This window comes from Opisthorchis viverrini, assembly GCF_000715545.1.
Source record: "Opisthorchis viverrini unplaced genomic scaffold opera_v5_56, whole genome shotgun sequence".
NCBI lineage: Eukaryota > Metazoa > Platyhelminthes > Trematoda > Opisthorchiida > Opisthorchiidae > Opisthorchis > Opisthorchis viverrini.
In genome coordinates this window covers 1,001,857-1,012,564 of record NW_008751713.1, presented here as the reverse complement: position 1 = coordinate 1,012,564, position 10,708 = coordinate 1,001,857, and the positions used below count along the sequence as shown (strand labels likewise).

At 45.1% G+C, this 10,708-nt stretch overlaps 2 protein-coding genes across 2 annotated transcripts in view; one reads left to right on the top strand and one right to left on the bottom strand.

Moving 5' to 3' along the window:
* Positions 1–10,708, top strand: part of T265_13336 (hypothetical protein) — a gene marked incomplete at both ends in the record, with an annotated part of 59,000 nt that overhangs the window by 24,440 nt on the left and 23,852 nt on the right. Inside the window, 8 exons of the mRNA XM_009168410.1 lie at positions 243–736; positions 5,136–5,381; positions 5,715–5,845; positions 5,953–6,205; positions 6,296–6,655; positions 6,739–7,040; positions 8,882–9,034; positions 9,961–10,256. Of these exons, the coding sequence (XP_009166674.1) occupies positions 243–736; positions 5,136–5,381; positions 5,715–5,845; positions 5,953–6,205; positions 6,296–6,655; positions 6,739–7,040; positions 8,882–9,034; positions 9,961–10,256 (2,235 nt within the window). The remainder of the gene's footprint in view (positions 1–242; positions 737–5,135; positions 5,382–5,714; positions 5,846–5,952; positions 6,206–6,295; positions 6,656–6,738; positions 7,041–8,881; positions 9,035–9,960; positions 10,257–10,708) is intronic.
* T265_03806 (hypothetical protein) overlaps positions 8,382–10,708 on the bottom strand; it is a gene marked incomplete at both ends in the record, with an annotated part of 16,975 nt that continues 14,648 nt past the window's right edge. Inside the window, one exon of the mRNA XM_009168377.1 lies at positions 8,382–8,478. Coding sequence (XP_009166641.1) covers positions 8,382–8,478 — 97 coding nt within the window. The remainder of the gene's footprint in view (positions 8,479–10,708) is intronic.

Here is a 10,708-nt window from a genome sequence, read left to right as displayed (position 1 = left end):
CTGTGAGTGTCGCGGGACACTCTCCAGTATAGCTCAATGGATCGCTGAGGTGCGCAAACCGTCACACCACGGTAAGGTCCAGTCTCTTCGTGACGGGGTCCAGTCTCTTCACCTCTATACTTCTGGTTTTCACTTCGCTCTGTAGTCAGCGTTTCAACCGTATCCTCCTGGAAGCATACCATGCATACCTCACTGGCCAACGTAATTATAGTAGATTTCAAACCCCTCTCATTCCACCTCAGTTCTGACAATATCTATCAAATCTATGTTTTTTTCAATGCGATTGTTCCATCACCATTATTTGTCCACACTTCTTTCTTAATTAGTGTTCTGTCCCGGTTATTTGGACGTCTTTGTCAGTACACCTACCCAACTGACTTGTCGACCGGAGAAGAGAGGAAAGAGGAGCAACCTAGTATTATCTGCTATTTTCTCGACCATCTACTGTGTCGCCTGCATCTAACGGAACGGCTAGCTATGCAACGTTCCATCGCCGGGCTTATTCTTTCTACTTGGGCCTTACTACCCTGCCGTGATGACCAATATAAATCTGACTACAAGTTTACGTGGGGCAAGCAAGTAAGGTACGAGGAGAGGCCAGCAACGCAGGTCAAAGAATTACCAGAATACGCATTGTCCGCTGTGCTTCAACGCGAGTTGGAAATGCTAGTACCGAAATTGCGCGCGAAAATGGAATCCTGCCTGACGGAAGTCGTGTACTACGAGGAAATTCTCGGTAACTGCTCTTTTGTACGAAGTTGTTGAACCAAAATATCTGGTCTGAAATGAACTCTCTCACCGGTTTTAGATCCTAATTGAATAGTGACAACCCCCGTCAGGGGGGTTATCACATCAAGGAAAATCTAGGCGTTTGTTCATTTCTCGTTTAGTATGTTGTCGCAGCTTTTCAGATGGAATTATTCTTGGCTAGTCTTGTAGCTGAATCATGATTTTCTACACCCCAGACATGCACACTATCGTATAGTATTTATCTCGCCTCCCCACCGAATTTTTCCCCAAACAGGATCATTCAAACTCATGCAAACAGATTGCTTGGAACTTGTGCGAAACTTGGTGGAAGCTGGCCATTCAAAAGAACCCCTTCTAGTTTCCAAGTATGTTTTGGAGAAGTGCAACCTTATTATCGGCTATATAGTTTCAGGTTCGCTATTATATATGGTAATGAACGCGCGTTATGTTAACGGAAGAAAACTTCTCAGGATGTCTTTTATTAACCTTATCCCTTGGATATCCAAACTCCAGTAATGCAGTTACCCCGGAGACGTTGAAGAATTGTTGCTTGACGGGACATGGTCACTTAACTAGGGAACTTCTAAACTGAAGCGTGTTTGTGATTCTACTCAGCCTCTTCAACACGTCCTAACGTGTGCGAAGTTCAACGAAATACCGTCTCTGAAGCGAACCCCATTGGACGTAAAAAATCTTGTGCTGTTTCAACTATTCAAGCTGAACCTGTTTATTCCAACAAAACTTATTCGCACCTCACAGATCGTTGTTAAAAAGGCGCGCTATTTGGAGATCATATTCGGTATTGCCACAGTCGATAGTTGCTTAGGCATAGGGTAATGGGGCGGTTTTGGGGTTCAACCTAATATTTTATCGTCCAGAAGATGGAGATATCGGGGACAGGTGTCTTGCTGGGAGTAGCATCAGTCATTTGTTCTTTATTCATTTAATTCCACCCCTTCAACTTTAGTCGCCTTTCCAGCATTTTTACAATTAGATAATCACTTATTTTGGATAATTGGAATAATTGTCGTGCTCATAGATGCCTTTTATTTACGACTGACACTATCGGCCTTACACTGCTGGGTTAACGGAGGTTAAGTGGACCCCACGATCCTACATCCCGAAAACTCGAACAGCCTACCTTCAACAGACGTCCTTATAATTTTTAGGCATTTCGGCTCAGCAACAACCAGGTTACTACTGGACGCTCATTTTCGATGGCGGGCTTTCTGGCATTGACTTGGTTGCATATCTCGAAGACCCTTTTACTAATTTCTTGAACTATCTTGGCTTTTTCTTCTGAAATCACCTTTGTTTCTAGCAATGCGACACCGCGAAGATTAGTGTTGTATGCCACCAGATGTGCACCTTATGCGGAACTTCTAAGCGCCTTTCTACGCAATATGCTGAACGATGAGGGTCTCTATATTGTGATGATCACTTGAAGATACGGACTAAATCGGGTCCTTGCTACGGTCGGATTGTCCGTAGTCAAGGAATGACCAAAAGATGTGGTACCGTTAGGATATAACAATTTCAAACCAGAGAACCGGACAAGAATAAACTGTTTGTGGGTTCAAGCGGGTGTGTTAAAAAGGTTCATTGTCAGTAGATGTCACGCAGAATAACTGACAAGTTAAACTGCAATCCGACAGCCCATGATTTATTGGTTTTACCCACGGAATTTAGAAGCACATGGCTCATTTAGTCCACTATAGTGAGATGTGCTTCACTGCCCCAGGATTTCGCGTGTGGCGAATAGGATGTTCTTTCTACCGAGGTAATTTATAATACTTTTTTTTTCTTAACTTTCATAAGCGGTGTTCGCACCATTGCACAGTGTACGGCATTATTGGAACGGGCTACACAGCTGGCTTCTGTTCGGCAAAATTCAATCGACTCACCAGATCCACTTACTGTCTCACTGGATCGTGCTCGTGCGACAGTAGATCGATGTTTATCCTTGCAACTCCACTGGGGCTCCTAGTAAGTTGAAAGACGCTTTCACACTCCTCACCGTATTCCAGTCCGTTGTCATCGTTCTCATTAAGGACATCGTCACTTTTTGGGCCAACATATTTGGTTTCGTGACCCGTTGATTATTTGTCATTTTTGAACGGATAGTTACCAGCATCTTCCTTGACTGCGTGATTGGTGCCGTCCAGGAGGAAGTTTTCACCTTTAATGCAAATTTACTGGGTATCTTATCTATTCATTTCCCAGTACGACTAGGGCTCATCGTCAGTTTTTCATAGAAATTACTAGTGCTGCATGGGTTGAGTGTGTAGGCACTTTCAGTCCTGAAAATTGCAGTCATTTGTACCTCCAAATATATTCATACATCCACCTCCTAGAAGCTGGTTTTACTCAGTTGGATACATCTTATTTCGCACGTTTCTGTGGGTTATGAAGCTACACAGGTTTATGTAGAAGAAAACATCATATCACTATTTTGCATGCTTTCGGTGGTTTATGTTCGATTTACAAGTGCTTATTTGTTGCTGTATTATAGGTAGTTCTTTCGCGCCGTTGTTCCTTCATCACGAAGAGACTGAACCGTAACGTGGTTTGATGGTGTGTGTACTTCCGCGACCTATTGAGCTATACTGGAGGGTATTCGTAGGACACCCGCAGAGTTACATACCGGATTGGTCGATAGTTAGGCCAACACAGCGGCCTTGTTCTTCAGGTTGGGGGTTGAAACATTTGACGACTTGTTCTGTACAGTTTGAAATGCACTTGCATTTCCCGCCAAACGCCACTGCCTTGAGGTCAAGCTTTTTGAGTTAAAGACTAGGATTGAGGGCCCTAATCATCCTGTCTAGGTCTGGGAGCCTTGGCAGTATCCGAGCCCACTTACATCCATGAATTGCACACACTCAAACTCATGCCACATCGGCCGCCCCGTGGTGCCATCAGTTGGGTAGCCTGACTTGCTGCATACAGTAGCGCAGATAAGCGAAAACAGACTACTGATGACGCCTCCCTTCTTTCTCTTTCACATACTTTTTATTCCCCCCTCCTCTCTTCACCTTATTACTAACTCTATCCTCGTAGGCCCGTCAGTTGGTGTACAATTGGACTGATGACACAAATGTGTGCTGCGTATCAGAAACAAGAATTCAAGATGCAAGCATAGTGGCTGATCTAACCACCCCATCACTCCCCACTCGCTTTCGGCTGCCCACCTCTGGTGTCACAGAGACTGCTGCGGAAGGATCTGCAGGGTTTGGTATTGTCACGGGGCAGAAGGATCCTTGTTTGTGCAATAAGGAAGCTTGTTAAAGGATATGTTGAGTATCTAAATCTGAGGTCGTTTGGTGCTATGTTGCGTACACGAGTCGTTTGCCGAAGAGAGTGCTGTTTTTGGTGTCCAGTTCAGAGTAATGGAAGCAGAGAGGTGGCCAACCCTTGACCTGATAGAGGGGTGTGAAAGTGATTACGAAAAGTTTGGTTGCTAACCGTGTGACTCGCCTTCCATGAGGGGGCCACGTGATCCCCAATGCGCGTGTTTGAAGCCACTGGCTGCTAATCGATGTCAGTGACGTTCTTGTTGTCAGTCTCTGTCCAGGTTACTGAATGGGTAGCTGGGCTGTAGGCACCTTGGACTGTGGTAGGCTAACACCAATTCCGTCCCCCGTTCGCGTTTCTTCTGTTTTTATGGTACAAGGCTTTCAAATAAATCGTTTTTGTAAGATACCGAAGTATCAGTGCGGAACACTGATGTCATGTTGTCGATAGTGGTGATGATGATGGTTCCTCCACTGCTTAATTTGGGAAGCTAGTATATCGGACCATTATCACAGATTACTTTTTCTCGGGACGCTCAGGGACTTGCAAGGGTCGTATGATGCGGGGCAGTGAGACACAGTCGATCATAGGTAGGCATTTTGAGTACTTGGAGTGATCCTCGAAACTGCTACCAAAGTCGTTCACGTGGCTGTTCGCTGGGTTTTGGAAGATGACTGGTGTGAAATCCTCGTTTAATTTGATTCTAATAGCCTTTTTCAGCTTCGATAGAATTTCACTGCCGATCTACTAATCGGCTGACAAACCAAGGACTAGTATGGCAGCTACGAATCACTAGTTTGCTCAACCGCATTCGAGCAGCTCGAACTGTCTGTCGTTTCCAACCTGTTGTGCTGCATCGCAAGCACGAACGCTCATTTGGTTTTTATCCAATCTCAATGGCATTTTCCGTTTACTTTTGCTGACGCTCGCCTATCTTGAGCTGGGACCTACCTTTCCTCATTTCACTTGCCATTTAAGCGTGGAATTCGGGATTGCTGCGGCGTTTGTGAACTTCGAATGGCTTCTTCCCGGCAGGCTCACCTTACTCATCCGACCGCTTATGGACACAATACGCTGTGTTCGTCCGGTCTCAGGGATATCGGATTCCACGTCAGGACGCGCCGTCAACTCACCTCCTCAACGATTCTCTCCAACTGGTAGCCATGTGGCTTTTCAACGTTTAGCCTCCGCGTGCCTAACAAAGTTATTGTTGCTTGAGTGGAAAGCCAATTGTAGCAAGGTAAATCAAGGCGATAAAGCACAGCGAGTACCCAACCCTTCAAGGGCCGCAACCAAGGTAGTGAAGAATCTGGCGTCATCGCTGCTAGAAGCTGATTCTCGTAAGTGGAAATTCTGGTGTTGTGTATACTCTAGGTTTGTTTTGGATGTGCAAGTATCTTCGGTCAACGCACTATACCCTCACAACTTCGTATGTTGTGACCAATAAGCTGATTTTGGTGGGTTTGACGTCGTATCGTCTGCTCTGGCTTTACTGAGCATTAAACTTCTTACTCATTATTTTGTGGCATTGAGATCTTGCTGTTGCCTAGCACGAGCGCTCTGTTCCTTACCCGAAACCTTCTAGTGCTTGCCTTTGGCCGTATTTGGTGGCTCAGACTGCACGATATTTAAAGCAGTCGTTTATGTTTAATTGCTATTCGGCATTCATTCAGAACTCTCTGCGATGAAAATCAATACTGACTTGGTGCCAAACCAATTGGAGACCACTGCGTGTGACCTGCAATCTTCGGACTGTCAGACGAATGTCCTCTTGGATATGCGAAGATCCAGCGCAGATACAATGGTACGTTTGAAAATTTTGAAATGTCTGTTTCGGGTAGTTATTCAATGCCGCTTCGTTTTGACCACTGAAACTCTCTTAACCTACACTTTATTCTGCTTTCAATTCAGCCTGGACAATCTCCATCAGAACTTTCTAGTCAACTTTCATCGTTGGAGTATCGGCAGCGTGGCACTAGCATCGCGCTTACTTGCCTATGTCGTACATTTCTTCGAAGCCTTGAGAACCCCACCGATTCACTGTATGAATTACAGCTTGGACTCCCTGTTCTGTGGAACACACTGTGGGCTGAACCTCTTCAGCGAATCGAACATTTAGTGGACCGATCCGTAGACGAGTGCACCTTAAAACAACTAATCACAGGTACGTCACTACTTTTCATTTGCACCAGTATCCGCTTAACTCCTTGTTGGTCGTAGCTGGATATCTTCCCTGTTTCCAATTACCTTTTAGCGAAACTTTGGGAATCACTGAAGCAACCAATCACCCAAACAGACGAGGAAGTTATTTGTACGGGACTTATAAGCTTGTGCGTTTGCGTTCCGGCCTTACTCCCCTGTTTGGCGGAATCAGCTCAACTTTCCTTCGAGATGTTAGTCTACTTTGGAGCGATGACTTCATGTCTTCCCCGTTCCAAAATCCAGATGCTCGGGGCCAGACTGCTGGCTGCACTTGCTCTCCTTCGTACTGTTCCTCTATTCAATCTTCTAATTCCCGTCGTGCTCCCCTTACTTGAACCTGAGGTGGGAGAAAATGGCGTCCGATTGACCGATGTTTGCAAAACTACATTAAATTCACTAACCGGTACGGTGGGTAATTAGTAATTATAAGCATGATGGTCTTACCCAAGTGTGGTTCCCTCTAACGAAAAAAATTATCGCTTTCTTTCTTACTAGTTATCATCGAGCACCTTACGAACGTGACTCCTCATTCCTCGGTTTCGCTGCTATCGGTCGATAATACCGACCCACTGGCTAGTGCAGAGCGCAATTCCATATCAGACGACCGATCTTCTTTTGAACCTACTCCCTCAAACGGATGTTCAAGCTCTCATCTTCCCGAGGCCCTGCGGTCTTTCTTACCGTACATGGTATTGTTCGTCCCTCCTGTACTCCGGCTGTTAGCTGATCAGGATGAGCGCATTCGCGAATCCGCTGGGCACCTTTTCACCGTCCTGCTAAATCTTTTTCCACTAGAGGTAGGTTGTATCCTCACTTTATTGTCGAACGTATGTTTCAGCCACGCTGTTCTTTACCTTGGATGTTTTAATTTCCCCCCCCATTCAAAGACTAATCAAATTCCGAGTTTCACGCGACGACCCAGGGACTCTTAGTCCATTCGTAAGCATTGCCCGTGAGCTGTTACTAACATGAAATAATGCCTCCCCTCTTTGGCGTGGACTAATCGGAATGATTTTTCAGTACACGAGGAATATTGTCCAAATGAGAATGATTCAAAGACAGTTTATACAAGCCTTTCAACTGCCTATTATTATTTGTTCTCGAAGACAGAACCAACGTGGTGCTCGTGTGAGGTTGGAGTTATTGGTTTATACCCGAGAAAGCAAGATTTCTTCGCAATAAGATGGTTTGGGCTTGCGTTTCATCACTGGACTTGGGATCTTTCCGGGCAGAATAATCCACTTTACATTTGCCTATGTTATTCAAGAGTAAACGAACTGAAATGATCTGCAAATGTAAGGAACATTGCGGCTTCATTATTTTTGGCGGTAATATGACCCCTAAATCAATAATCATTCTTACCCTTCAAGTCGGTTTACCATTGTTCGATGATGTTTTGTGTCTGATCTAAACAGTGTTTGCCTTTTGGGAATGGCAACATCTTCCGTTTCTTGAGATTATCGGCGAATTGCAAGCCACGCAGTAGTTCTCAGTGGCTCATAGACTTCACAATGATTTGAACCGTTCTTAAATTTCTCAGTTCAACCAGCCAACCTTGAGTTCACGCTCCGTGGCACATCTCATAATTTTCTGTGTTGCATATAAGCCATCGGACTACAATATTGTGCGGAAAGTTGACCTGTAAAACCCATTGGGCAGCATCTGGAATTCACACGAATGATAATTAGCATAGATGAACTTGGCTTCCAAGCACCGTAGCTCAAACGAGCTCAACAGCAATCAGTCGTCGTGCCAAATAGATTTCGCATTTTCCGGTTTCTGAAGAAAGGCTGTTCTGTTGAACAGCAGTAAGAACGAAATCGCCAAAAAATTTTGGTCCACTTGACGGGCACGGTATTGTGCTTATTATCCCAACGGTAAAACTCACAGGACGGCCCATATTCATGAGGGCGGGGTGGTATAAAACAAATTGATGGGGACCAGCGTTTCTCAGCAGCTAGAGCCAGTATCACGTGTCGGATCTTAAGGGGAACATCTTTTAAAGTATATTTTTGCAGTCCATTCACTGTCTACCTGTAAACAGGCAAACCCTTTTCCAGGTAACCCATCAGTTAAATCGCAAAACTGCTGATCGAAAGACCTGCTCCAACGTAACTTCGTGTTTCGATTGCTTCTGTCTAGGCCTGCGTAAGCTGGCGATCATCATCCTCAGTTTCAAAACCGCGTATGTGTTGTACAGTGGTTATAGCTACCGCAATTTCGTTCCCGGACGATCTGGGGGAGGGTAGAGGTCAATAGCTATCCGCTGATGGCGGTAGCCGTAGTACTTCCTTCGAGTTGTACGACAGTTCTGCACGGAGTAAGCGCCGTCGCCGGATTGTTAAGAAACCTGACGTTAAATTCCATCTGATGTCACTAAAAGCTCTTCCGTTCGGTTTTATTACTAATCCGATTCACAGCATTCAATGCATGATGACGTGTTTCCATCTCAAGGTTAAGAAATTTTTCAACCGGCACTGCTAACTTGTTTCCGCAGACACAATCCTTGTTAGTTTTTTGAATGTCTTTGATGTCCTGCTTCTCCATCACCTGATTGCATCCGCTACCGCAACTATTTGTCCTCGCTACCGGTGGTCATAGTTGGTCTCTCCAGCCTCTTCTTATCTCACTGTTTCAGTCTTCACTGCCAGATGCCATCGGAATGGACCGAAAATTGAGCGATGCGCGTGTGAAAGAGCGATGCTTCATCGATAGTCTCCTACATCCAGAACATATCCAGTTCTACAATCTTCCGGTGACCCTAAAAACCAGCCTGCGACCCTATCAACAGGTATGTAATGCTTCGGGGAATATCGATTTCCACTGCTCATATTTTCGCATTTTACTGTCGCTCCTTAACTAGTACCCTTGAAGAGCATGCATCTTTCACCCTGCTGGTGGTAGGAAATTACCGTCAACTTTAGTGACCCCATGTATTTTCCATTTGGACATCAACTGTGCTAACCTGCCCCCCAAACTACACAGTTGGCGTTAAATGTGTAAGCCTGACTATACTCCTAAAGTCCATCTTCGATATGGAAGCGTAACTCTCTCTACTAGTTTATGATACCTTTTCTATCATTTTCCAAAGTACTGAATAAAAATGACGCAGTCTATTAGTCTTTCACTGACTAAGGACTGTGTGCTGTTTGTTAGATTGTTGGGATTTAGTTGAATTTGTGCTCTGGCCTGCGTTGCTGGTGTACCGATTGAACCCTAAGTCTGTTCAAAGAGCAGTGCCGTATTAATCTGATAGAAATTTGGTGCAACCCATGCTGCAAGACCACGACGTATGTTGAACACGTGCGCTTAAATGGCGTCATGATAGGTAAACTTTGATCATAAATGTTTTGCTGTTTAGGTTTTTCTCATTGTACCGCAGGTGAATGAATTTCTACTTAGCTGTTACCAAAGCCGCAATGATGACGAGATACTGCTCACTACTGATGACGGTATACTGCTCGCTTAGTTCGGTAATGTGCTAGTAGCCCACTTTTCCATCTTACAGTCTTACGTTCTGAGCTTGGTAGACCACATTTGTGAATGAATAAGAGTGGGATTTTATAGTCCCTAAGGTTTTCGATATTTGCAGGTCTGACTTTTTACTACTTCCGACTACGCATCTTGTTCTCGTTTGATGCGTGCAGTTCTAAATGGTTTAGATGCTCCGTACTCAAGCGTTCCCTATGTAGCGTAGCAATATCGTATATTTTTCAGGACGGTATCAACTGGCTCAATTTTCTCAACCGTTATGGGCTAAACGGAATTCTCTGTGATGATCTGGGCTTAGGAAAAACGCTTCAGACGATCTGCATTTTGGCTGGAAGTCATTATGAGCTGCATCAGCGACTACGATCCACCTCTGCCGGTCAGTCTGAGTTCAAATCACCTGTTTCCTTGGTAGTCTGTCCTTCGACATTATGTGGACACTGGCTGCATGAAGTAGAACAGTTCATCGACAACGACAGTTTGGTGCCAATAATCTACTCCGGCGGTCCTTCGGCTCGACAAAAGTAAGTTGTTCCTACTGTGAGCACTCATGCCGTACTAGTACTAATGCAGTTGAAATGTAGAGCTCCACTGGTTGTCCGGCCGGACCGGACGGTCTGTATCCAGCCCTCTTCATAGAAGGCGGAAAATCTCTGGTGACCCACCTGACAAACCTTATTGGTGCTATATGAGACAACGAGAAAATGCCTGCAGAATGAGGCATGCCGACGGTTATCCCTATCTTAAAAAAGGGTACGCGGACGCATCAGCCTGTTAGCTGTGGCATCGAAGGTGCTCTCTGGCATTATCTTTCGAAGGTTGACTGAACACAGAGAGAGGCAGATCCGTGAAAACCAAGCTGAGTTCCGTCCTGCAAGAGGTTGTATCGATCATATCTTCACCCTCCGACAGATTCTGGAACAGCGACACTGCTTCCAGCAACCAACAATGGTTGTTTTTCTTCATCTGAAAGCCA